The 27191-nt window shown below is 48.2% G+C and overlaps 1 protein-coding gene across 5 annotated transcripts; it reads right to left on the bottom strand.

Annotated features, from left to right (window-relative positions):
- Nucleotides 1–1639: 1639 nt before the first annotated feature.
- Nucleotides 1640–26753, bottom strand: HIPK1 (homeodomain interacting protein kinase 1). Of its 5 annotated transcripts, none has more exons than XM_064399281.1 (16): nucleotides 26490–26753; nucleotides 24492–25569; nucleotides 19244–19367; nucleotides 17144–17263; nucleotides 16329–16415; nucleotides 15332–15516; nucleotides 14888–15050; nucleotides 14307–14529; nucleotides 13363–13484; nucleotides 11663–11797; nucleotides 9035–9177; nucleotides 8699–8881; nucleotides 7978–8193; nucleotides 7499–7737; nucleotides 7026–7174; nucleotides 1640–6150 (listed from the first exon to the last, which is right to left on the bottom strand). In XM_064399281.1, the coding sequence occupies exons 2-16, from the start codon at nucleotides 25565–25567 to the stop codon at nucleotides 5665–5667; spliced, it is 3651 nt and encodes a 1216-aa protein (XP_064255351.1). In that variant the 5' UTR covers nucleotides 25568–25569; nucleotides 26490–26753; the 3' UTR covers nucleotides 1640–5664. The 5 variants fall into 5 exon arrangements, with proteins under 5 accessions (XP_064255351.1, XP_064255356.1, XP_064255352.1 ...); XM_064399286.1 differs by having other exon boundaries at nucleotides 1640–5886; XM_064399282.1 differs by having other exon boundaries at nucleotides 9035–9174.
- Between the last annotated feature and the right edge of the window lie 438 nt (nucleotides 26754–27191).

The following is a 27191-nucleotide window of genomic DNA, read 5'->3' as shown; positions in this document are numbered from 1 at the left end:
GCTGCAGCCTTCATTGCAGAGCCGTGCTGCTCTGTGCAGCCCTGAGCCTGCCAGGGCTGGGAGGGGAGGCACTGCAGGCTCCACCAAACCTCTGGAGCTGTGGAAACCTCCCCAGGACACCCACGGAGCTGAAATCTCCGTCAGGAGCAGGGAGAGCAGCCAGGGTGGGGACAGCTGTCACTCCCAGGCTCGGGGAGAGCCTCCTGCTCCTCCTGCCCCAGCTCTTCTTTGTGTCACTTTGTTATTTTCTTCTGAGCTGGCAGGGAGCACTGACCAAGTGAGTTTTTCCAAAACTGCATTCCCAGAGAAGAAAATCCCTATTCCAGCCCCAAGCTGCATGCAGGGTGGGAAACACCTCCCCAGTTATTTGCTGGCAGGTGATGCACCACAGATCTGCTGTCAGCACGGTCAGTGGAGCAAACAAAACATTTTCCTTCTCGTCTGCTGTATTTTCCTTTGGCTGCCTGACTCCTGGTAATGAGGAACGGCTGCGAGCAGCCACATCTCATTAACCCTGTGACATGTCCTGTGTGACATCAGCCAGGGCAGTGGGTTTGTGTCCTGGGCAGGGACAGTGCCAGGGCAGTGGGTTTGTGTCCCCTGGGAACAGGGACAGTGCCAGGGCAGTGGGTTTGTGTCCCCTGGGCAGGGACAGTGCCAGGGCAGTGGGTTTGTGTCCCCTGGGCAGGGACAGTGCCAGGGCAGTGGGTTTGTCCTCTGTGCAGGGACAGTGCCAGGGCAGTGGGTTTGTTCCCAGGGGACAGGGACAATGCCAGCACAGGGCAGTGGGTTTGTCCCCTGTGCAGGGACAGTGCCAGGGCAGTACCAGCCCCACGGGTACAGCCCCAAGCTGGTATGTACACATTTCATTTCCTGGCTGCCTGCCCCTCTGTGATGGATCCCCTGGGCAGAGCCATCGCTGCCAGGGGTGGCACATGGCAGGTTGGTCACTGCCCTCAGCCGGGGCTGCCCGGCCACTCGCTGCCCTTTGGCACAGCTTGGCCAAGGTGGCCCAAGAGATGGGATGGGATGGGATGGGATGGGATGGGATGGGATGGGATGGGATGGATGGATGGATGGATGATGGATGGATGGATGGATGGATGATGGATGGATGGATGGATGGATGGATGATGGATGGATGGATGGATGGATGGATGGATGGATGGATGGATGGATGGATGGATGGATGGATGGATGGATGGATGGACACTGAATGCAGCCAAGCCGGGTGGTTCTGCAGGCACTGGCCGTGGGCTCCTGGGCAGGGACGATCCCAGCAGGGGCTGCGGTGCTGCAGCAGAGCAAGTGTGCCACCTAGTGCCCTGCATCCCAAATCTGCATCCCAAATCTGCACCCCGAATCCAAACCCTGCACCCCTACCCTGGATCTGCATCCCGCACCATCGACACCTCATTCTGGATGCCCCAAACCCCTCTCAGCTCCTCATTCTGGATACCCCAAACCCCTCTCAGCTCCTCATTCTGGACACCCCAAACCCCTCTCAGCTCCTCATTCTGGACACCCCAAACCCCTCTCAGCTCCTCATTCTGGACACCCCAAACCCCTCTCAGCTCCTCATTCTGGATGCCCCAAACCCCTCTCCCACCCCTCTGAACAGACCAAGTGACCAGATGAATAGAGTACAGAAAATTAACCCTTTTTATTGATGCATTGCAATTGTTCTACATTTTTACCATATTATGTAGAAAATACTTAAAATACAAGCTACTTTGTAAAACCAAAGACAAACATTGAATCCAAAGATAAACTATGTTTTCACAATGGACCCTTCTCCCATATAGTTAGTATTAAATTTTTAAATATCTATTTCTTTTGTTAAAATGATTTTTACATACCCCCTAAGTACATCAGCAATACAAACATAGATCAGTAATTGTCAGAAACTACCTGTATCTAGCGGCTTGTAAAAAGGAAGAGCACAACCATAAAAGAAAGTTAAATTTTACACAGTAACTAGCATATCAAATACATTTAATAAAGTAGGAATTCCATTGCAATATCAAGGATTCAAGCAGAAATACTAACATTACATATAATGTACTGCTACATGTAGTGAGATAGATATAGTTCAAGCTGAATCTGAAATCACACATTATATAAAGTTTAGCAACAAACAACCATGTGGACATGCGGCACCATTCAGAAGTTTAAATAAAATTTAAAATAAAAGAAAGCAGGGCTGTGCCAATCCTGTCATTTAGAAGCAATTTAGTTTCATGTACTAAAAGAAATTGCTGAGTCAGAGGTAAATTACTGCATCCCATCAATTAGGTGCTAAGCAGGAAAGCCTCAGGAGTTGCCTCTGCAGGGCTATCACAGCTGCAAATACAGGTCAGGTAAGAGAAAACTGATTGAACAGCTCAAGAATCACACAGACAAACCTAGCTGGGACCAAATATTCCAAAGGTGAATCCCAAACTAGCTGTGAAGAAAATTCAAGGATGCCAATTCCTATCCAGAGATAGCAGACTTCTCTCCAAAAATGTGTAGCAAGCTCTGGCAATGAGGAGAGTCAATTCTTGAACCCAATTTGAGGCTGGATATGCAAGGGAAGAAGGGATGTTTCTCCTTAGAGCAGAACACAACACACCTAAACTGGGCATCACATACTGGGGCCAGACTGGGAGCCCTGGCCCTGCTGGGGTGGGGTTTGCTGTGTATCACAGAGGAATTCTGGGGTATTATTTGGCAGCTTGTTCCAAATGGAGCACGTTTGATTTCACCTACATCACTTCCATCTCATCCTCCCTGTTCCAACACTTGTGGGAACTCGGGCAGCGGAGGAGATGACACCGTGCTTTGGGAATACATTTGATTGGGATTAATTGGGTTACAAGGTTCTCTAAATGGACATTACAAGCTGCTGTTTTTAAGGGAAAGCGGGCAAGTTCTCAAAATTATTAGCAGATTTTGCTAGAGGTCTTTTTATCTTTTTTTTTTTCCTGTTAGTGAAGTGTTTTCCATGAAGTCCTATTTGTGAAACAGGGAGTTGGAGCTTGGTTTGCCTTTTGGTGGAAAGGCACAACTCTGTACCCAAGAGGTATCTCAAGGCAAGTACTGAACACAAGCAATGTCAAAAAAAGCAACAAAGTGCCTACAGCAACAAACAGCATCGTTTGCAGCAACGATGTGGCACAGCAAGGTTGGTTCTCTGACTACAAACACACTGAACATCAACGGGGGCTAATGCTACGCCCACAGCCCTCCAGCCCTCCCTAGCCCCTCCACCTCAGGCCAGTCCAGGCTTCCTTCTAGCAGGAACGTGGGCTTGCAGAAATGGCTTGGCCATTTCTTGCCACAGCCAGGCCAGGACTGGCCTCCCTCCCACGGGGACATAAACTGGGGTGCAAGGTTACCAAACCTCTTATTGCTGCAGTAACGCGACCGCTCGGACCAGTTTACATCATCATCATCCTTTTGGACAAGATACTTTGTGTGTTAGATGAGAAAGAATTCCTAGTACAAGGGACCCAAGAAAACAAAGCGTAGTCCAAAACCTGCACTGATTATCCAAAGTATTTCCTCTGAACACTAACTAGGGCTACAGCTGACAGACCTTCCCAACAACTCCACGTTAGCAGTAGCATTATAAAACTTTTTAATGGTATTATGTGCTTTACAGCAGGCTCTCTTTGGTATAAATATTCTATCACCAAGCTAGCAATATTTTACACGACACATCTGCTATTCCTGTGGGGGAAGGTAACGCTACACTAAACCTAATAAAAGTGATTGCACGTGTTTAATCACTTCTGCAATATTAGACTAAACATTCCAATGCATTCCCAGCACTACCTTATCCGAAATGCACTGACAGACACTAACAGTACATGTGCCATTTCAGGGGAAAGCTTCGAGGGGACGTCGCTTCACTGGGAACAAGAAGGGAGCTGGGATGAGAGCGGTGACAGGGAGAGGGCTCTGCACCATCCTGCTGCTCTGGCTGGGGAGCTGGGGGGGTGAATTGCTTCAATTCGACGGGGGCTTGCTGGTCCCTCGTAAGGCAAGCTCACTGTAAACTCTAGTCACACTACATCATCATTTAAGGCACTACAATAAGGGGACACACCAAACAACTCTTCATCACACATACCTGTGCAAAACAAATCCAAGGTATCCTTTCCTCTCGTGAAGCTCTACTCCTCTCTCAGTGCTACAGTGATGAGCTCTAACCATTGCATTATATCACATACATTCCAACATGAATCAATTCATTTTGGTTTAAATACAAAGGATACAACACTTCCATCCCCAGGAACGTTTAAGAATTAGACAAACACTAAGTACAGAGTTCAAGTATAATCACTACACATTTTGATTACAAAGACAAAACATTTGGGGTTAGCAGGAAGTTTTGCTTGTTATATTTTTCTAATCAATATGTACATATTTCATTTTCTGTAAAATATTAAAACACCACCAATACAAAACTTCTAAAATAGTTTTAAATTCAGTAATAAACTTTAAAATCTGGATTTTTTTTTCCTTTTTTCTTTTTCTTTCTCTTTTTTTGTCTTGTTTTTTTCTTTTTTTTTCCTTGCAATTCCTACATGCACGTACAGTTTACAAGTCTTATTAAGAGCGCTTTAGAGTAGCTGCTGACATATCCAGGAGGATACGCTCACAGGAGTATAAAAAGCTGTACACATCAATACAGTGATGTTTCATTGTATTTCAAATTCATCTCCCTCCTAAATGAATCACGTGAGGCAAAAAATATTAAGAAAAACAGAACAAAGCAAAGCCCTGTGCTTCTGTGAAGGAATCCAGCTCCATTATAGGGCCAGCATCTAATAAGCTGCAGAAACCAAATCTTAGAGCAATGCTGCATTATTCACTCTCAACTGGAGACAACAACAACACCCTGACAGAGCTGCTGAGCTCTGTCACACAGTGAGATCCTGAATACAGTTTGAACCACTTAGAAGAATTCTGCAACGAACACAACAAAAAATTCAGCTGGGTTATGGAGAATTTTGGAGAAAACAAAGCAGACTCCAGGGTTTACAGGACTCCTGAATGTATCGTGTTGCTGGCATAAGGCAGCTGCCTCTACCAGTCCTTAAACAAAGCAGAGGAGTAAACAAAATACCTTTGACAGAAACATACATGGAGATGTAATGGCTTTTCAGAACCAGCAATTTGTGAAAGACAAAGTGAATTACAGAACAGATGTCAAAATATTAAATCTGATTTTAAAACTGCCCCAGCAACGTAATGAGATAAACATGCACATTTTTAGTGGCAACGTGGATTTGTGCAAGCTGCTAAAATAGAATCTGCACATCTGTTTGTTTAAGTTACACAAGTTAAAAAAGACATCAGGATCTGTCTTCTGAGACACTGATTTGACACCCCTTTTGATTAGCACAACAGAACAATTTTAAATAAACGTGACCATGAATTTTTTTAAAAGCATCTATAAAAAGTAAGTAAAATTTTAAAAACTTAATTAGTGACCCTCGTACTGGTAACAAAGCATGCTGCTCGGTTAGTGACCGAACTCACCAGAGACATTTGGGAACAACACACAACCAGATCAGGGAGAAACACGAACCAGGCAGTCACTCCCAGGCAAAGGTTCACCTGAAATCCTCTGCAGCCTCTCGGGCCCCTCGCAGGACAGCGCTTCACTGGCAACTACAAGTAGGAGTACTGGTTGATCTTGGTGGGGCTCAGCGGGTATCCAGTGTAAATAGCAGATCCTCTGGAAGCACCAATATAGGACTGGGGAGCGAACTGGTGTTGGTACTGGGCGGGGGGGACGTTGGCAGAGGTCAGCAGGCTGGGCCCCACGCTGACAGGGACCTGGTGCACCAGGGTGCTGGGGTGGGCAGCGTAGGCGGCGTGGCGCGACGAGCCCTGCGGGGAGAACAGGTGGGCGATGGACGTGGTGGAGCCCAGCGTGGCAGCACTGCTGGGGGCATAAGTGTACATGTGGGGCTGGCTGGACAGGTGGGCACTGGCCGTGGCTGCTGCCAGGTGGGGATGCACTGGGCTGCTGTGCTGGAACGTGTAGGGAGCCTGAGAAATCGTTGATGTGAGGGGGGCCACGTAAGCTTGCTGCCGGCGTGGGACAGCGTTGCCGTTTCTCTCCTGGGAGGCCAGCACTGTGGTTTGCTGGTTCTGCAAGGGGAGGGAGTAAATGAGGTTAGTGGTCATGCTCAGGTGAGCAGGGGGCACCTCCACGCCCCCTGATACATCTGCAGATCCTCCCTCGTGACAGATCTGAGGAGGTGACTGCATTTCCACAGGGACAAAGGTGACACTTTCCTCTGCAATGGGGCAAACTGCCACTCGGGGGGTACCACAGCTGGACAAGTGAGGGCAGGTCCTAGATGTGACCCACAACTCCTCACACATCTACTCCTCTGCACACTGGGAGGGTGGAAGCAGGGCTGCCCTGTTTTAGCACCACAAAACCTGTCTGGTGTCTGTGCCAGAAGTGAACTGCAGGGGTGACAACACTCCCTCTCCTCTGAGAGGCTGCTGCAGTGTGACCCAGACATCCTGACACAAAATGAAGTGAAACTAATCTTTGAATTGAAACATCCAAAGATGTTGGGTGTCAATTGTAAGTTTGAGAGAGAAAGTCCTGTCTTAACCTACTGGTTGGAACTCTGTGAGGTCTAGAGAAAGGTAAAGAACTAAAGAATTTTCTCATACTGTGCCTTCGAAGTTACTCTAATTCAACAGCTAGACCTTGGTGTCACCCTCCTGAGTGGCAAGAAAGACCTGCTGTAAGTCAGATGTGACAAAGAGCACAAAGAGAGACTATGGAGACAACCTTCTCCTGCCCTCTGGTACAGGAACAAATCCTGTGCCTCGAGAAACCCCCCTGTGACCCCACAGAGTGTGTCCCACCCTGCACCACCCCAGGACAGAGCCAGCTCTGAAGAACTACCACGTGCAACTACTGACCCTCTTGCAAGCCAGCCTTTTCCCCTGCCTCAGACGTTCCTGAAGCCCCCCAGGGCAGCCCCTGAGGCAGGTGGGCTCACCTGGCTGAGGTTGAGGGGCTGCACGCCGTTGGTGCCCACGCGGTGCGAGCGGTACCCCGTGGGTGTGATGCAGCATCCCGAGGTCTGCCCGCTCACTGAGGCCACTGGCTTGCTCTTGCTGCTGCTGCTGCTGCTGCTGCTCAGGATGCCTGCAAGATGCCACAAGCTCAGTCCACTCCTCCCCTTCCCACGCTGCTGGTAACCAGCTCTGGGCAGCAAACTGACTGTTTCTGTCACAGAGACTTTGCTTCAATTATGATTTCAAATGTGACTAAGAAACCATCAGGAGTGGTTACAGATCTTCCTAAATGCAGCCAAATGTAAATGAAAGGTAAATCTATCAATGACTATGAAAACAGACCAAGGCTTGCAGAACAGCAGCTGTGAAACCTAAAGCTGAGAAAGACCCATTGTGCAAAGTCCAGTGAGGATGAGTGTGGCACAGGGACAGGAGAGCACACTGAGATACCCACCTGAAGCCTGGGTGGCTACGATGCAGTCATTGAGCTGCATTTTCAGGGGTGGCACAATGATGGTGCGGGAGCTGGAGCTGTCAGCAGCAGCTCTGCTGGGCAGCTCCAGGGCCCCCCCAGTGCTCCTGAGCGAGGACAGGGGGTCTGGGGCATAGGGGCTGCTCAGGGACGAGTCCGAGTCAGGGGAGTCGTTGACGGTGACGTAGCTGATGACGTTGGATCTCTGCTTCATACCCAAACTGCAGGGCAAAAAAGGACAAAATACAAATGGGAAACGTTCTAGTTTTCCCCACCAGATTACAGATCTCCCTCTGAGACCTCACACCCTCCCTTCTTGTCCATTAAAACTCGGATTAACTACTAGCACAACACCACAGAGATGTGATGGGGAATGTTCTGTCTTGTGCCCAGGGCTCGCACACCGTGTCCCCCCTCTCCCTGATGAGCTGAGGCCAGCACAGCCCAGGTGAACAGCCCACCTGGCAGGTTTGTACTTGCTGTCCTCCTCGTCGTCGGTGTCGCTGCGGATGGTGATGACGCTGACAGGGGGGCTGGGGGTGTCGGGGATGACGATGGGCTGGTGCTGCTCCTGCACGGCCACCAGCACGTTGGACGAGGACGAGGCGGAGCGCAGGGGGCTGCTCCCGACCAGCGAGTACACTTGGGTGGGCACGGGCTCCAGAGATGAGCTGGGCCTGCAGGGGAAGCACGGCAGGGTTCAGCTGCAGCTCAGGGGCTCAGACAGCATTAGGAACATACAAGCATGAACACATACATGAACAGAATCTCAGTGCACACATGCAGACAGCAAAGTGCCACAGACACAGCCAAAGGCACTCAGGGATGCTCTGAATGGGACTGATCCACCTGGACACTGCCAGAAACTGCCACCCCTCACTCAACACTTCTGTCACTTGCACTGCTATGGCACCAACACCCCGGGAGTGTAAAACCCCTCTGATCAGGACAGCAAAGCACTTGGCCAACCATGTCCTTGCACTCACTGAAATTAATATAATTTAAATCAGTAATGACAGCACAAAGGCTTTTTCCAAGACGTCTTTAAATGCAGTTGTAGCCCAATGAAGTTACACCCTGAATGCCTCTGTGATCAGATGCTTTTTTCACAGCAAAAGACAAACTCCACAAACAAACCCGTGGCTTTTCTAGGATTGGGAAAGGAAGCAATGGAATCCTTACTTGGCTGTGCTCGGTGCTGGCTGCTTGTTCTTCTTTGCTGGCACATTGCTGCTCTGCTGCTGCCTCACAACATGAGCAACCCCAACATTCAGAGGCTGTGCTGTGGCCAATGTCACGTGGTTGGTCAGCAGAGATGGCTGTTGCATGAGAGTGCTGTACTGATTTCCATGGGAATGTGCATTCCTGGAGCAGAGGAGAAACAAGAGACCCAAATCCCATGACTGCACTGCAGGAACCACGAGCTGCAGCGAGCCCCTGAGGGGAAGGGAGACACTGTGGGCTCTGTGATGGAGGAATTCCCACTTGGCAGGGAGCTGGAGCTCCTGCAATCCCTACCTCCAGTCAGCCAGCTGCTGGCTGCTGCCAATGGTCTCTGGGATCACGGCTGCTGGCTGGACAGAGTTGTGCAAAGCAACCCCTGGGAGCTGCTGCCAGGTGGAAGGGAGCAGGATCTGCTGGGTTCCCCCTGGCCAGGCCTGCTGCAAAACAACAAACACAGACAGAGGATCACTAGGCTTCAGTTCCTGCAGGGGCAGGCAGAGATTTGCCCAAGCAATAAATGCACTGGGGTGGATTGTTAGCTTGCAGAGATACAGCTCATCCTTGTATGTTTTCCCAAGGACAAGAAAACCAGGGGAATGAGCTTCCCCAACATTTTGCTGATCTCTTTTATCACTGCTGTCACCTGGAGAAAACAGTATTTATATTGTGCTGCACATGCAGCCAGGTATTGCACTGCCAGGTGCAGCAGCAGTGCTTGGGACTCCTTCTGAATGTAAACTTACATCATTGCTCTGCTGAAAGGTTCCAAAACATGAAACTAATTTGGTCCTGTCTGCTTTTCTGTCTTGCAGGGCTCACATTGAGAGAGCTGAGATGGTGTCATTATTGTGGAAATTCACCCACCTCAGCTGAGGCATTTAAGAAAAGCCTCATTGAGAGATAATTTAGTTACATGAAGGCAGGTTCAATTCATTAATATTATCAATGTTCCTGTCCAAATAAATTTGACAGAGTAATATTTCCATGATTTTGATACTATATGGCTTTCTCTCCTGCAGCTTAAACTGCAAAACGTGTTGTTTCAAATTCAGTATTTCTGCAAGTAACAGATGCACTCAGCACAAATAAAGACCAGTTCCGAACAAGAAGCCTTCAAAGCAGAGAGCTGCTAAAACCTCTGCCAACATAAGCGGAATAATAATAATAATAACAACAACAATAACATTGAAAAAATAAAAAATAAAAAGAGAAATATGTTAAAAGTCACACCATGCGTCTTTCCAAAAGCCAACACCTGCACAAGACAAAGCAGAGAGTTTAATACAGCAAGATATAAATTCCCAATGAGAGGCAGAAATCGGGCCTTCCAAGCGACGAACTGTTTTGACAGAGGAAGGACAAAAATATGCAAAGCTTAGCAAATGGCTAATGCAAACTCAGGGGAAGCAGCAAGGGAGAAGTGTTGGAAGCACTAAAGGTGAGCAAAAATCACGCCAAAGGCTCCCAGAATCCAAAGAGAACTAGTCAAGTCCTCCAGAGAAACTCAGAATGCAGGCTCAGAGTCTGGAGACTGATCTCTGATCTCCACTGCTGTACAGGGCAGTTGAACCTCAAGTCCACTGCACACACACAGCAGAACAGAATTTGCCTGTTGAATCAAAGCCCAAATCCACTTTGGAAAACATCACTGACGACTCACTTGTGTCCCAAGCTGTGCTATAGTCACCCCTTGCTGTTTTTGGAGCCCAGATTGCAGCCTTTCAGCAATCAAAATTCATCAGGAGGAAAGAAGAAGCACCCCTGGGTCTGTTTAGCTCAGAGCTGTGACCAGGAGAACCCCACTCTCCTGCTTCCCATCCCCAGAACCAGGGAGCAGCTCACTTGGTTCACAAGAACTCAAATGAGTGGGTTTCAATTTCAGGACAGGTATGACTTGAGCAAATTCCACTTCAGCAGAGGTCTCTCCCTCTCAGAAGAAAATGACACTCAAACTACCACTTTAAAGCAACAAGAAACAACATGGTTCACACAATGGAATGTGCTTTGAAGGACATGTGAGGATACCAGCACTTCAGTGCACTGCAATGTTTTCATAAGCTTCACTGATCTGATTCTGGAGTTTTACAATGACTTCTTTGTGGCACTTGCAAAGTTGTTCTGATGCAGGTGCCAGAATACAGAAGAGGACAATTTTGCAAGCATACATTTCTTAAAGGTGTGTTCATTCCTTTCCCCCATCCTTTTTTAAAATTGTTCCAAATGACCTAAAAGCTAGCTACTGCTATTTTGGATACTAGAGCTCACCTTTAATTTCAACCAAGAAATACATATCAACTGAAAGTATCTGTGAGGAACAGAATCTTTATCTGGATGAAGCAAGCTACGTGGATTGGCTATAAATAACAAAAGGCCAGAAAATTATTGTCAATATTCAACAGAGGTTAAGAGAAATCAACTGCTAGAGCAATACATTAAAGGATTTGCTGTCATTAGGGATTTTAGCCTGTGCTTTATGATCTGAAGCATTTCTCCATACAAAGCAGCTTTACACGTGTTGCAAACAAAATATGGAGCTAACTTGCCAAGTAGGTCAAATTCTGGCCATCCAGGTACCTGTAGCAGAGTCAAGCTAAAGACTGATTCCTTTGTATTCCACAATCAAAAGGCAAAGATAGGAGAGTAAGTGAAGAACAAGAATGATTACAACTCTTCTAGGGTCTAGTTTAGAAGAGCTTTCAATACTAGGCTAGCAAAGGTAATAGTCAATGGATCTGGATTCTTTACAGAGCCACACTAAACGTCAGAGTCAGACAGTGCTTCAGCAATGTTGGGGAGGAAAACAACAAGACATTAAGATGTAGCAAGAACACAGCCACAAGATGGCACATGCTTCCATGCCCTCTGCAAGTCTAAGTTAAAACAAAAACTCAGTTAGTGAACACAATCAAGGGAGGCAATTACCAGTACTGCAGCCGTCTGTTCGACCAGCGCCGGCCGGCCGGCTGCGCAGTTCAGGGTAAAGGGCACCGCATACTGCGGCGTGATGGTGGCTACTTGAGGATGAAGAGTTGCTACCATTAGTGGTGTACAGCTTCCCTGAAATGTAGATCAGGCAGTGAGTGAAACACACGAGCTGAGGCAGGCGGGTGCAGGTCAGCGCGCTGGGCGGCGGGGCCAGGCGAGCGGCACCGCGCTGCCGCGGAGGGGAGGGACGCACCGACACCAACACCAGCAACCACCAACACCCAGACCCTGCACTGCCCCACGGGCACCCTCAGGGCCCCGAGGAGAGCACGAGCAACTGGGAATCTCCAGGCCAGTGACACGGTTCGAAAGTCAAAACGAGTTGGGGAAAAGTTTGGGGACAGGAGCTCTCCGATGACACGGTTCAAAAGTCAAAATGAGCTGGGGAAAAATTTGGGGACGGGATGTCTCTCTGATGACACATTTCAAAAGTCAAAGTGAGCTCAGCTACTGGCACTTTTCTGGGTCCCAGAGGGCAAGTGACAGCCACGCTGCACTAGCCATGGCACGGTGGCAGCTCCCTGCACTTGCTGTCAGACCTTCAAATCCACACACAGAACTCTCGAGAAAAGGTAAACTATGGGATTTCATGGAAGGCACAGCAGGTCTTTGGTGTCATGAAAGAGCAAAGTTATCCGTGATGAAACCACCCAGACATGTATCAGTGCATCAAATGTCTAATTTAAATTAGGTTCTTGGTGTACAATTTGCACTCTTGGATTCAGGTGGGCCTTCAAATGGATTCTGCTTTGTGGATACTGTGACCTGTATCATTAATGCTAAAGAAACCAGCAATCACAGAATGCCACCTAAATATCTGGACTGAACAAACTAAAAATTACTCTTCTACAAGATCTGTAAGTGCAATATGCTGCCTGAAGAGTAAAACTAACAGAGTTTGTGTTAATGCCAGCAGAAACTAAAACTAAGCAAATAAACAAAAATGCACTTAATTGTAAAGGCAACTACAAATTTTCAGTGAATAAAACTTGTGAATCACCAGGCACTTATTGTACAGTAAAGGATAACTTTTTGGAAATTAAAATGGGTTTAATTTATGACACATTACTAATATTTAAAACAGCATTTTTAGAATTATTTGTGAATTTTGGTATTGTATGTTGCTTAAAACTGCAAACTGCAGAAATAGATATGTCATTGCTACACAATAATTCACACTAAGAATGTAACTAGCTGAGAAGGATTCAGAAATAATTTTGTTGATTTAAAGATGAAATTTTAGCATGAGTAATCTGTGTTGTCACCTCTGTTTACCGGGGTCTCACTTCTCACAGCAATGATTTCTCCTGCCACGTTTTTAGTGTAGGCAAAAATGACCAGCACTGCCTTACAGGCACTGTCCATGCCTGAAAAATACAGCCTGTTTTAGCAGCTGAAAACCACATATTTATTCCCATTATTAAATCAAACTCCTAAAACCAGGGAGGCACATGACATAAAATAGTTCAGACTTTAAATATTCCAGAAAAAACAAAACAAAACAAGAAAATACTGTCTTAGAAGTGACCTGCATTGAACCTTTCAGTGTGTCCTGAGAACCCCCTGCACCCAGGCAGGTTCTCCTGGATGGTGGAACTGCAGTTGAGCCCATGAGGGGTTTGGGGTGGTTTTTTTACCTGTGTGAGAACTCCAGACTGGATCTGCAGTGGCTGTGCTGCAGGTGCTTGTGGCACAATTGGGACAGCATTTTCCATCCTGACTGGGAACCCAGAATGCTTTGTAGTTGCCTGAAGTCCAGCTGTGGAGGACAAGACACATCACTAAGCTGCTGTACTAGAATTTGTTTCCAAAAATCAAATTCCTACTAGGTAAGGGTAGAGGATAGGGTGGGTTTAAGGGATAGAAGAGCTTTGACAAAATCCCAGTAAAACAGCAGCTGAAGTAAATACTTCTGCACCCTGGGATCCTGCAGGGCCATGATGGACAGCCAGCCCTCACCAGCTCAGCTCTGGGGAGTCTGGTTTGCAGAAACAGTGACACACACTCCCAATTCCAACCTGCCTGAGACAAGTTTAAAGTTCAAGCCCTACACCATCAGTTCCCATGTCACAAATAACCCTCCAGACTAAGACAATCCAGGTATCAGCACAACTACAGAACCCTGAGGATGAACAGAGCTGCCTGTGCTGAGCTCACTGACCCACAACCTGTGGCAAAAACCTGCATCAGGGCTGTGAACTGAGGCTCAAACAGCAGATATTTACTGTTGAGATAACAAACACAGACACTGATTTTCAGGCAGGTCTGGCTCCTCTGTTCCCTGCTTTCTGTGGAATGCTGCTGTGTTCAGTTTGGGGGGAAAAACTGGTTGAGCAACCAGCTGGAGCCTGCAAGCCAGGCAGGCAAGGTCCTGTCACCTGTTCCAGCACGACCTGGAAGGGGATCAAGCTGCCTGCACATGTCTGACCTGGTTCTGCACCTCCACCTGATGCAAGAGCCCCGTGTGACACCCACAGAGAGCTCTGCTCTGGTCAGGCTTGTCTCAGTTTGGTCCAAATCACAACTTCTCCTGCCTTAAGTGGCTGAAACCACAGCATCACACAAAGGGTTCTTGGCTTACTTTGAAAAGCAGGGGGACAAACAATGAAGGTTTGCTGGAAGGGGTCTGTCTGTGTGCAGATCTGGGTGGTTCCAGGCTGCAGGGAAACGCTCTGCTGAGCCACTCCTGCCACTGGGGCTGCAGAGGATGGGTACAGGGCAGACTGGTAGTTCAGCAGGGACACGTCTGAGTTGGCCAGGGAAAGAGTAGCAGCAGCAGTGGAATTGGAAGCCAACACGCTGGCCTAGAAAAATAAACAAAAAGAATTCACTTATTTCCTGTAATTTTATCTCTCTTTGTTATAAAACAAACAACAGGAACCATCAATATAAAACTAGGAGGAAAGCACCTGGAAAATGTTTGAGGTAAAAGGCTGAAGACAACACAGAACAAAAAACATGAATTGCACCCAATTAATTTATGTTGCTGAACTGACAAACTTTCAATACATGAAGTAAAGAGGCTCCTAGGCCTGAGTTTTGGAAAATCAGACTTTGAGATAAGACTATGAATTTTGAGAGTAGTTTAAAATTTGGCCTGAAGGCACCAAATCAGCCTACTCATGTTTTTGATTAGGATAAAACAGGTGAAAGATGCTATACCTGGTTGTGTACTGTGTTGAGCTGGTTGTTAAAGCTCATTGTCAGGTTTGTGCTTGTGTTAGGAGCAACGTGAGTGGTGAAAGGGCTCTTGATCTGATTCACTGTATCATACATGTTCACTCTTCTCTTGCAGATCTCCATGTTCTGAAAGCAAGATTTCACACTGGAACAGAACGACAGAAGGAAAACATCAGATTTGTAAAAACAGGACACAGATGTGACAGATTCCCAACTTTATGCACGTGCTTTAGGTTCTTTTAAACCAACAAAGAATGTCCTAAAACATGAAAAGGAAGCTTATGCACATTCCATTCCTTACACATGCCATTGCTATTTTCAGATCAGCCAGGAACTGCAGAAAATAGCCCTGCCAGAAAGCTGGGAAGGGCTGCTCTGTGATTCCAGCAAATCCTGAAACCAAACAGCCCATCCAAGGGAGCTTACTGGTTACTGTGGGGGAAGTCCAGCAGATGTGCCATTGTAACAAACGAATGGTTCAAAGTCTTCAGTGGAGTAACTCTCTTATCTGCATCAATTGTCAACATTTTCTTCAACAAATCAATGTATTCCCTTCGGTCAGCCTTCTCTGCCAACATGTCGGTCCCTTCTAAGTCTGTAGACATATTCACCTGGAAAATCACATGGGGGTGCACACAAGCATCAAATTAACTGCTGCCTAACAGTTCAATAAATGCAACATCACACAGAAATAGTTATTGAGCATTCCTGTCTCTCAGCCAGACCAATTTCAGGTATCACAGTGCTAACACACTGCCTTTCCTTTGCTCGTTCTAGGAGAGAAAGTCAAACTTCACTGGAATTCTCTTCCCAACAGGGATTTGGGTCTATTCAAAGGGACCAGCAGGCTTCATTCTCCACTCACTGGCAAAATGCCCTCATGTTCTGGGGGAATCTGTAAGGGGCTGGCAAGCCAGAATGATTCCACCTTCTCTGCACAGATCTAACCTGACGGTAACAGCTACAAAAGTGACAGAAAATTTATATTTAAGGCCTCATGATATTAAAACCAGATATTCTTTCATTTTACCTCTCAAGAGAGAATGAAAATAAGAATGATCTGTAGTTCTTGTCACTATTTCCAAAGTCTAATAAGAGGTTTAATCCTACAACCACATTTGAAGGGGCTCAGCTCTCCTACTGCTCTGCTATACTGGGAACAGGCTGGGCACACTCCTGCTAACACACCGAGGCATAAGATAACACAAAACATTTCAAACAGCTTCATAATTAACATTTTGACTGATTTCTGATGCAAATTGGCACCACTGTAAACCTCCATCAGTGGTCTGAACTGCCAATGGAAGAGGACTGGCTGCTCCAGCACAGGAGCCTCATTTTTAGAGATCCCCCAAAAAATGAAAGTTACTTAATTATATGTAGAAAATTAACGAGTTATCTGTGACCCAAGATCCCCACCCACCTGCGCCATATCATCCAAACAGTTGAATATATATTTCCGAGCTTCTTTTGATTTTATTCCTGTTTCCAACTCATGCTCTTCTGGGGTCTATAAAAGAAAACATTAGTATAAACTGAGATATTGAGTATTGATAAGGAAGAAGCAGCAAGAAATTGCTGAGGCAGACGATCAATTGCTGCTTTCAGACACACCACACACCAGCAGGTCAAACCAAAGAGCCCTGGGATCCCATGCCCTCAGCTGGGAAGATCATTCACTGCAAAGCTGAATTAACAGCAGGATGACTTCATTTCAAGGCTGCCTTGGGTAGTGCATTAGCCAAAAGAACTGAAGGTTTCTGATTTAGAAAGAGGCTATAAATATTTAAAATCCCTCTTCTACAAAGAAGAAAGGCAAAATTCCCTTCTTTTTGCTGCTCAAAGGCAAATCAGGCCTACATCCCATTCTTTGCTGTGCTCTGCCAAGCCATAACCAGATTCCTGATAAACGAACAAACCCATCCCAAAATACTCCATATTTTACTGGCTGGATTGTCAGGAGATGACAACAAGGTGACACACTTGCCTGAGAATGAGCAGCCCATAATAAGCAGGCATTATCTCAGTGATGAACACCCACCCTTTGCTGGTGCTATCATCACTGCTGATTTTTTTTTTTTGCTGTCAGAGCAGCTCCTGCAGGCACAGAGCCCCAGCCAGCCACACTCCAAAGCCAATCCTCACTCAGAGCTTGCACAGCACACCAAAACTGGGTGGGAATTTCTATCAAATCCCCTAGGAAAAAAAGAGAATTGGGGATGGGAGAGACAGACAAACCTTGAGCCTCCACAGTGGGTATCCCAAATTTGGGTCTCTGTTAAAAAACCTGCTTGTTTTCGTTCCTGCACTCAGAAGATACTCCGCTGGAAGGCCTTGAGTTTGTGAAATATAACGAATCTAGGGAAGAAAATTACAAAAGTCAGGGCTCCCACCATAAAGAATTCACAGCTAATGGGGTAATTAACAGTCAGGTTTGTTCACAGCTAATAGGAAATTACCTGTAAAAGAAAAAGACTGCCCAGATATGCCACACTGCAAAATTAAAGGGACCATCTCAAGTATTTATAAAGCCGTTTTTGTAATCATACAAAAATTTTAGGTTTTAAATGCATCTTTCTTATTTTATGGAAATATTTTTTGCTAATCTGTATGCAAGTACACTCTAGGCTTTTAAGACATTAAACAGTGTAAGAAATAGGTATTTTGAGGGAAAAATACCAGAGAATTTATCATGTATGTATAAATAATTAAAGGCATGATTATCCAAGCAACATTGCTGTGCCTGCCTACACAATATGCCAGGCACACTTCAGAATAACATCATGGCAAAGTCCTCACTGACCAAGAAACCAAGACCAAATATCCTCAAACCCATTTAATATACTTATTTTCACATGTTAAAAAAAATGGCTCAGAATTTTGGAAGATGCACCTGAATCCTTGTGATGGTATTGATAAGACACTGGGAAAGAGATAACAAATAAAAAGGTATGCTCAAAAGGAAAGCAAATAGCAAATGCATAAAGAACTCCACAGTGTTAAGGTAACTATGCCTTAATCAAAGCATCAATTACAGATCCTTCACAGATCCTTAGCATTTCTTATTTGCCAAATTCCTGCTATGGCACTGTGCCAAAACAGGGCACTGTCACAGCTTGTGATCACATCAATTTATGGGCTCACTTTTCAATCAAGCCAAGGTGGATCCATGTGTTTACACGTGGATATTTCTTGTAGCTACACAACAGTTCAGGTAGCAGTTCTCTTTTTACAGGACATAACTTTTGCTTTACAGTCAAAGGGTGTTTAAAAAAATAGCTGTAAACCCCATCCCAGCCCATGAACTCATTCCTGGAGAGGTCCTCTCACAAGTTCCACCTCAGCTTTCACTTGCTGCTGCAGAATCTCAAAAAACATGAAAGCCAAGTCATCTTCAGTCTTCAAGGGAAATTCAGACATCAAAATGAACCCCATGAAGTCACACCTCACGCTGCCTCACAGAGGGCTGCAAAATCCTGTCATGAAGCAATGGAAAAAGCAGCTCCTCCCCAGCCACCTACACCAGCAGATAAGGTTCTCAGAATTACACAAAACTCAGTGCACAAGGAAACCACCAGGCCCTGCCTCAACTACTTTCTAGCTCATTCTGCTCATTAAGGTACCACTGTGCTTCCTTCGGAAAGTTACACTGCTGGGAAGACACATGTGAGACATTTAGTGAGTTTTTATGTATTTTATCACACAAGGAAAACCATACCAAGCACTGCAACAGGATCCCACCATAAAAACCCCAGTGGAAAAGCTACTCTGAGAAAAAACCCCTTTCACAGACTTTTTGTCCTTTTATAGGCACTGACTAGGCCAGGTAATAATGCCAAGTATCCACAGAAAGGACTAATTAGTTCAAGATGCCTCTCAGAGTCTTGCCCTTGGATTCCAAAGACAGCTTGAGGCTCACACTTTGCATAAAAACTCAGGGTTGTTGTAGGTATTAACAGGGCAGGAATGATAGGTTTGCTTTGTCCCCACATGGAAAAACTGCCCTCATGGTGAAATTACAGAGTGTTTCACACCAGCACACACACACCTCGCTGCTGCTTTGGCAGGAAGGTGTTTCAACAGCTTTTGGGTTTGGAAACCAGGGGTTAACTGCAAATTGGCCCCTTTTTTTGGACAGGATACACTCAGCTCAAGTGCAAACACACAGAACACTGTGCTCCCTGCCCAGAGACAATGGGAATATCACGAGAGAAAATGAGCTCAGACAGCAGCAATGTGCACCAGAGAAAGCTGATGCAGGACACAGGGGTTCAGGAGGGTCTGAGCACAGAAAATCAAGGTTTCATGTGAAGATCCCACGTCCCCCAGTGCTCTCACCTGGTCGTACTCAGATGCTCCTGGGTACAGAGGCCAGCCCAGAAACAGCTCAGCTATCACACAGCCCAGTGACCACATGTCAATGGCTTCACAGAACGGCAAACCCAGGATGATCTCAGGAGCTCTGGGGAGGGAAAAGGAAAGAAAAGGCCAAAGTCAAATCTGCTCTGAAAGCTGCATTTCTTCCCTGTAAACCACTCTGGGTAAAGCCCCTCCACGCAAAAGTAAATTTGTGTGAATATAAATTATTCATTCCTTAAAGAAAAAGTTGTTTCCTTGAGTGGATCCCAACCTTTTCATCACTTAGGTGGATTCTTTTATTGCCACGGTGGCCCCCAGCTCCAAGGAGGCCTTTATATCACAATTGTATAAAGTTACCCCTTGAGTAATCAGTTTAATTACACTTGACAGCATGTGAGGTGTCCCTGAGACAGCACACAGCATCACAGAATTATGGAGAGACCTTCAAGATCATCTAGTCCAGCCTATTCTAACAGAATTGAGAAGAAAAGCTCTGGCAAACAGAGACTTTTCTAGGAGGAGGTCTTGAGACCCCAGGTAAGCAGCTGCAGGAGGCTGCCTGCTTCTTGTGGCAAAGAAGAGCACCTGCAGAGCCAGGAAAAGGAGCTCCCCAGAGAGCAGCTGGGTTTCTATCAGCAGGTTTTCATGCAGGGTTTGCTCAGAGAGTTTCGAGTCTAAAATGGATGCAGAGAGCCCAGCTGGAGGTTGTGTTTCAGGTTTCTGTGCACCCAACCACACCTAATGCAAAATGTACCTGTCTGGCCCAGCCTTTAAGGGGAGGTGATAAAAAAACCTCACACTCCAAGCAGGGTTTGCTTCTCTAACAGGCTGGAATTTCAGGGAGATTTCTGTCTGGAGCTGACTCATAACACAGAAGGATGTTTTAGTACAGCTCTTCACCTACACAGAGTCCTGAAACAAAGTTCTGAGGCTGTTCCGGCAGGAGAAATTCTGGTCCTACATTTGCATAGAGCACAAAACCCCAGGTGCTGCACACCCCAGGTGAGCTGCTGTGGGAATTTACCCTGGAAAGTACAGGAAATACAAAAGCCTTGACCTTCATCATGAATAACTAACACAACTGCAAAGGAAGACAGAAAAGCCCTGAACTCCAGGCTATCCATTTCCTGGTCATGCCCCAGGGCTTGTGTGGCATTTCTGCTCTTACACTATGGATACTTCAGCTGTTAAAAAAGGCTCTGAAACCAGCTCTGATCCCTCTATTGAATTCTAAAAGCCAGGGTTTGCACAATGTACAGGTGTCAGTAAATTTGTCACTCGCCCTCCTCGACTCCTCAGCCTCCCAAATGTTTGTCCCTGGCAAGAAGTGACTCCCCAGTTAATCACCCTTTGTGCCGTGGTGACACAGACACAGCTTTGTTTTAGCTGGCTACACAGGTGTCCCCAGAAGAGAGGTACTCAGCCCAGCTGCTCAGGCACAGGGCACCTGGAAAGCACAGGATCAGACAAGGCCAGGCTGGATGGAGCTTGGAGCAAGCTGGGAGAGTGGAAGGTGTCCTTCCCAGGGCAGGGGTGGGATGAGATGAGCTTCAAGCTCCCTTCCAACCCAAACCAGCCTGGGATTCTATAAAAAAGATAAACAGCTGAACCAGCTGCCTGCTGCAGTGAGGTCACATTTATTCTTTATTATCCAGATTTTATTAAGTCTGAGCCCCCAAAACCAGAGCAATGACATAACTTCAGTAATCAGAATAATAGATTGTTCAAGCTAAGACATAAAGACACTCTCCACTCAACACTGATCTGTTTCTACCCTCTTGTTTGGCTGCTCCTGGCAGTTGTTGACTTTGGAAAGGTTTCTCACATGTGAAAATATAAAATGATTGTGCAAGTAGAAGCAGTAGCTGATATTTGAATGCTGACTCTCCTGCCAACATTTCTATTTTAAGGAAATATGCTAGAATGGATAGAACTTTCTACAGGCTAAGAGTTGCAAACCAGAGGAATCTCTTTCTTCACAAGTAGAAAAAGTACAATTCATACATTTACACAGGAGCCCCCCTTGCCATTACTTTATGAGACATCATCAGCAAACTGTACTGCCCCTCTTGATTACCCTGATGTAGGAATTTCTGATTCAGAAAGGACCCAGACCTGTCATATAAGGCATGCTGCACTTGGACTGGCAAACAAACTAAAATATAGTTGGCTTGTGGAATATGCAGAGCATGCTAATCCTTCTCTAGTGTGCCAAAACCCCCCAGCAATTCCAATGGAAACACAGACTGGTGGCAGTTTGTTGATCTTTCACTCCAGGATGGAACACACTCACATATTCCTAAATCTCAATACCATGATGATAGCAAGCTGAAGTCTTGTATTTTATTCTTGCAACTAAAATAAATGAACTTCTCATGAGCCACCTGATTTCATTCTGATTGCAGGACAGGGCTGGGAAATCAGAATTTCTCTCATCTCCTTTCACACCACTGCAATTAGCAGCCTTATGAGATGTGAGCTGAACCAGGACAGCAGGCAGAGGTCACTTCCATAGCTGCTCTGCCAGAGATTAAAGTGATTTTACCATCTTAAGCTCTTTGAAATAAAATCAACAGCACTCTTTGCACAGATGCTTGCCAAGCACTGCCTCCCAAAGCTGACAAATACACTCAGGCACTCTCACAAGAGAAAGGACTGACAGCAGCCCCAGAAAACTGCAGGAGTCCCTCCCAGCATTTCCAAACAGCCCGTGTTTACACCTGTGCTTTGGGATGGTGGGAACAGAGCCTGGGCAAGTGCAGCAATGCAGGGAGCAGCTGCAGGGCCAGCTCAGAGCTGGATTAGCAGAGTTAGACTTGGCAGCAGGCACTGCTGCTCCCCAGGCCAGCCAGGCTGGGACAGAAGTAGGTCATGGAGCCCAAAGCAGAGGTGAGAAATGGATACTCCTGCACTCTGCAGCTCCCCCAGAGCTCAGGGCCACCTTCTCAGGGCCCAGACTGTCCAGTCCCAGTCTGTGCCCCACACTGGCCCACGGGCAGCAGCAGGAGGCAGGGAGCTGAGTGAAACTCCCAGCATGGCTGCACTCACATTTAGCACAGGGCATGAGCAAACCCCACTCTGTACAGCAGGGAGATTTTATTTCTGCATGCTGTTTCCTTCCATTGTTCATCCTCCCCAAGAACAAAAGCAACCTGAGGAAGGTACTCTTGTTTTCAGGTGAGAATTACTGCAAAAACATCCCAGAACTGCCACAGAAATTGTTCACTGCAGAGAGCTGATCTACTCCTACTCCACGATGGCCTTCAGAGCCAAAGAATTCTTCATGGGCATTCTGCTCCCTCTTTGAAGTGTGAGCAGTAGAACTGCCCCTCCTGAGTGGGGTCAGGCAGCAGAGGCAGCAGCAGTTTCTGTGGAAAAGGATCCTTTTCCACAGCAGAGCTTACCCAAGTGGCAGTAACAGGGATTGAAAGCTAAAAGGTGAGCACAAAGAAGTTTATTTTTAATGGCTGACAGAGAACCATATGAAGAATTGGTCTGTGCTCTTTCATTAAACACAGCATTGAAAAAAATTCCAGCTTGGAACTCATCTGAGCACTAATTTAATGTGAATATGGGTAAAGCAATCCAGTTCTCCCACAACGAGCTGGTTTCTGCGCCATCTCTGTAAATTCCTAGATTATGGATTTTACTAATCATCACCATTAGACTAATTACATATCACTAAATACTAGATTTCCACATCACAGCATTCTTCACTCCAGCCAAGCAGACAGTCCAACGCCACCTAATCCCAGGTTATTTGCCTTTCTGGCAGAGTCAGTCACCCCAGGGAGCTGGAAGGGGCTGGAGGCCAGTGCCCCACACACAGATGGAGCAGGAATTTCCCTCTCTGCAGCCCCTGGAAGATTCTTATCACCCCTCACTGCTTTTCCTCAGCTAAATCTGTTTTCTGAGATACCAGAAAATGGAGAGCACCTCCCCAAACTGCTTTGCTGACACATGTGGCAAGTCAGATAGAGCAGATTCTTGACCAGTGGTCACCTCTTTCCATGCAATAACAACAAAACTGATGATGTATTTTAGAGAGTGAATGTTTTTCCAGAGCTATGGGGCACGGGGGACAACTGCACTACGAAAAAAACAAACATACCAATCAATAGTTTAGAATTGGAAAGATTGGTGCCAACAAGCTGAGCAAAGATCATGAGCAATGGATTAAGAAAAGTCTGTATCACATGAAAGGAATGTCATGGAAAGCTGGTACTGGTGTCAGAGTTAAAAAGAAAAACAACACAAAAACAAAGGGAGCAAGCACACAGGGAGCATGAGGGATGAACTGAGCAAACCTACAATAAGCCAGGCTTCAAAAGTGAAGTGAGCAGCCAGGGAAGACATCAAACAGAGCAGAGACACAGGGTGGGGCAGAGTGCCTCAGTCCTGTCTGGTCCCAGCTGGAAGGACTAGATACTAGCCCTGAGTTTTGCGTCAAGTGAGCTCACATTCCACCCAAAGCAACCCTGACAACACAGCACAGACTCTTCACGGCCCTTTGAAGCCAGAAGTTCTTTCTGCATCCATTTATTGAAGTCTGCTGCTACTTAAATTCCAATATACACTCAACAGAGCCAAGCCAAGCTGGAGCAATAATTGAAAGAAACAGCACAGCTCTGAGTTTTAACGTTTCTGGCCATAATTTATTTTTGGGCAGGAGTAGGGTAGAAGACATCTCTGCATATTGCTAAGGGAAGCAGAGATCTTTCTCATCACTGCTCTAAGGGAGCTGCAGGTCTCATGAAAGCATGACTTAGCCAGGGTTGACACAGGAAGTCATGTGCTCCTGAAGGGGGTTCAGACAAAGATGAAGAACCAGAAGAAACAAAAGCAAATAGAAATCGACATCCCTTTGACTCCTCTCCCTTCTAAATGTCCAGGGTTAATGGGCTAGTTTCAGACCATAGCAGACAACCACAAAGTTAACACTTCTCCAGTTTGCCACTTCATACAGTGTCACAAGCCAGTGCCCAGGATAAAATCAACTTATTGCACTCATCTGGGGGGGAAAGGAAGGTGCTGGGCTGCAGATTAGGCCACCCTTGCAAGGCAGACATTCTATTTATTTACATCCAACTTTCAGAAGAAATCTCCAGGAAACATGCAGAGCTGATGATTTCCTGCTGCCCCTCAGCTGGGGTCGGACAGGAAAGCTCAGTGTCTGCAGAAGGAACCCCCAGCCTGACCTGGCTCAGGGAGCAAGGGCACTGCTTACCTGTAATAGCGTGACTGCAGGTACGTGGAGCACACGGCCTTGGACACGTGGCTGGCTGACCCAAAGTCTATCACCTTCACTCTGTAGGGCTGGCGTGCAGGATCCACCAACATGATGTTCTCTGGCTTCAAATCAGCGTGGATCAGACCCAAGCTCTTCAGCTTCATCAAGGCAGTTGCCACTTGCTGCAGGATGGGCCGGATGTATTTCAAGGGCAACGGACTGAACTTGTTTTGCTTTAAGAAATCATATAAGTTCTGTTCCAGCATCTCAAAGACAAGGCATGTATGATTCTTGTGTTGAAAGCACTCGTAGGAGCGGACAAAGTTGTACTCATCAGCATTCTCACTGCTCAGGCGAGACAGGATGCTCACCTCGATCTGGCCCTGCCGGGCGTAGGAAGGGTGGTTCTTCAGGATTTTGATGGCTACAATCTCCTTCGTGCTACGCTTCCAACATTTCGCCACCTGCCCGAACGTCCCTCGTCCCAGGAATTCCAAGACCTCATAGCTGTTGGTCATAGAGCACAGGATCTCATGCTGGACCAGCTGATAATCCCCCTCCCCACTGGAGCTGCTGCTCTTCGTGGTGACCGTGGTGGTCGTGGCCGCAGCTCCCACCGCAGGTCTGTTTTGCAGCATGAGAGGTGGATGTTCCTCAATGATCTGCACGCTACCGTTGCTGTCGACCTCTTCACTTTTCCTTTTTAATCCACATTTTTGGTACGGTTCCAGCAAAGAAACGTTGCTCCTGTGGGTGAGGGTCTGGCTGCTCTGGAAGGACGCTGTGGCGCTGCTGCCGGTGCTGTCGGCCGCGGTGACCACGATGTGCTCAACGGAGGGAGCGGGGAGAAGGAGGTTCTGGTCGTAGGCAGGGATGCTGAAGTTGGCTACCTGATGAGAGGAGCTGGCTTGCCCTTGAGCTGCTGGGAGGTTTTTGCTGTGGGTATAATACTTGTCACTACTGCTCTGTCCTGAAACATCCCAGACAGACGGCTCCACTTTCAGTTTCTTGGCACTGCAGAAGGCACTCGAGGATACTGACGGAGGGGAGAACACCTGCAGCTGTGAGGCCATACCTGGAAAGCAAGAGGAGAACTCATAAGGGGCAGCAGGTTGGGATGGACAAGATCCTGTATCTGCACCAAACCCAGAATGACAAAAACCCAGTGTTTTTCTGAGCACCATGTGGTGCCCACCACTGAGGAAGGGAACCTCTGTAAGTGCTGCCCTCAGGGCATCACTGAGCGAGGCTGTGCAGTGGGATTACTGCATCTGAGAAGCACACGGCTCTTTATCCAGCTCTCTAAGGGCTAAAGGAGTCCAGGACGCGACAGGAATCACAGAGTCACTTTGCTTGGAAAGACCTCTGAGATCATCGAGTCCAACCTGGTGACCAAACACAACCCTGTCACCCAGACCAGAGCGCTCAGTTGCTCAAACACCTACAGGGCCGGTGACTCCACCAGCTCCCCGGGCAGCCCGTTCCAGTGTCTACGGAGTGAAGAAATTCCTCCTATTGTCCAACCTACACCTCCCCTCAACGCCCCGCGCTCTTGTCCCGCCGTTGGTTACCCGGGAGAGGAGCCCGACCCCCACCTGGCTACACCCTCCTTTCATCAGGGACTTGCAGGGAGCGATAAGGTCACTCCCGAGCCGCCTTTTCCCCAAGCTAAAAAAAAAACCAAACAAACCCAGCGCTGGAGAAAACAACCCAGAGGATCGGGGGAGCGCAGGAAGCGGGGATTACGATCCCGTCCCCGGGCCTGTTTGTGCAAAAACAGAGCGGGTGGGAAACCCAGCCCCGGCAGGCCCGGCCTCCCCCCGCCGCGCGGCCCAAGGCCGGGAGCGGAGCCGCGGGGAGCGGAGCCCGCCGGGCCGGGGCCGTTACCGGGGCTCGGGCCCGGCCCCGCCGCCGCCCCGGCCCGCCGCAGCCCCAGCGCGGGGAAGGGGCGGGCCCGGGCCCGCCCGCCCCGCCGCCCCCGCCGCCCGCACTCACCGCCGGTGGGGGGTTCTCAGCCGCGGGCCGGACCTGCCTGGGGGACACGCGGGGGTGCGGAGCCCCGCAGCGGGCTCATCATAGCCCCGCCACGGCCGCCGGCCCGGCCCGCTCGGCCCGCGCTCGCCGGGGGGAGCCCCCAGGCCGCTCCGCCGCCGCCGCCAGGCTCCGCCGCGCCCTCACGGCCCGGCCGGGCTCCCCCCGCCCCGTGCCGCCGCCGCCCCGGGCCCGAGCGCCCCCGGCCCCGCCGCGCTCCCGCCGCCGCTCCGGGCCCCGAGCGCCCGCACAGGCCCAGCCAGCCGAGCCCCGAGCGGGCGAGCGCGCACGTGACCGCGGGGCGGGGCGGCCGCAGGAAGCGCCGGGGCCGGGCCGGGAGCAGCGGGGCGGGACCGGGAACGGAACGGGACAGGGCCAGGAACCGAACGGGACCGGGCCGGGACCCAGCGGGACCGGGGAACGGAACGGGACCGGGCCGGGACCCAGCGGGACCGGGGAACGGAACGGGACCGGGCTGGGGAGCACAACGGGACAGGGCCAGGAACCGGGCCGGGAGCAGCGGGTCGGGGCCGGGACCGAGCGGGACCGGGGAGAGGAACGGGACCTGGGAACCGAGTGGGACTGGGCTCGGGAACCCAACGGGACAGGGCCAGGAACCGAACGGAACCGGGCCGGGACCCAGCGGGACCGGGGAACCCAACGGGA

This window comes from Passer domesticus, chromosome 25 (assembly GCF_036417665.1).
Source record: "Passer domesticus isolate bPasDom1 chromosome 25, bPasDom1.hap1, whole genome shotgun sequence".
NCBI classification, from domain to species: Eukaryota; Metazoa; Chordata; class Aves; order Passeriformes; family Passeridae; genus Passer; species Passer domesticus.
This window is presented reverse-complemented; position numbering and strand designations above follow the sequence as displayed.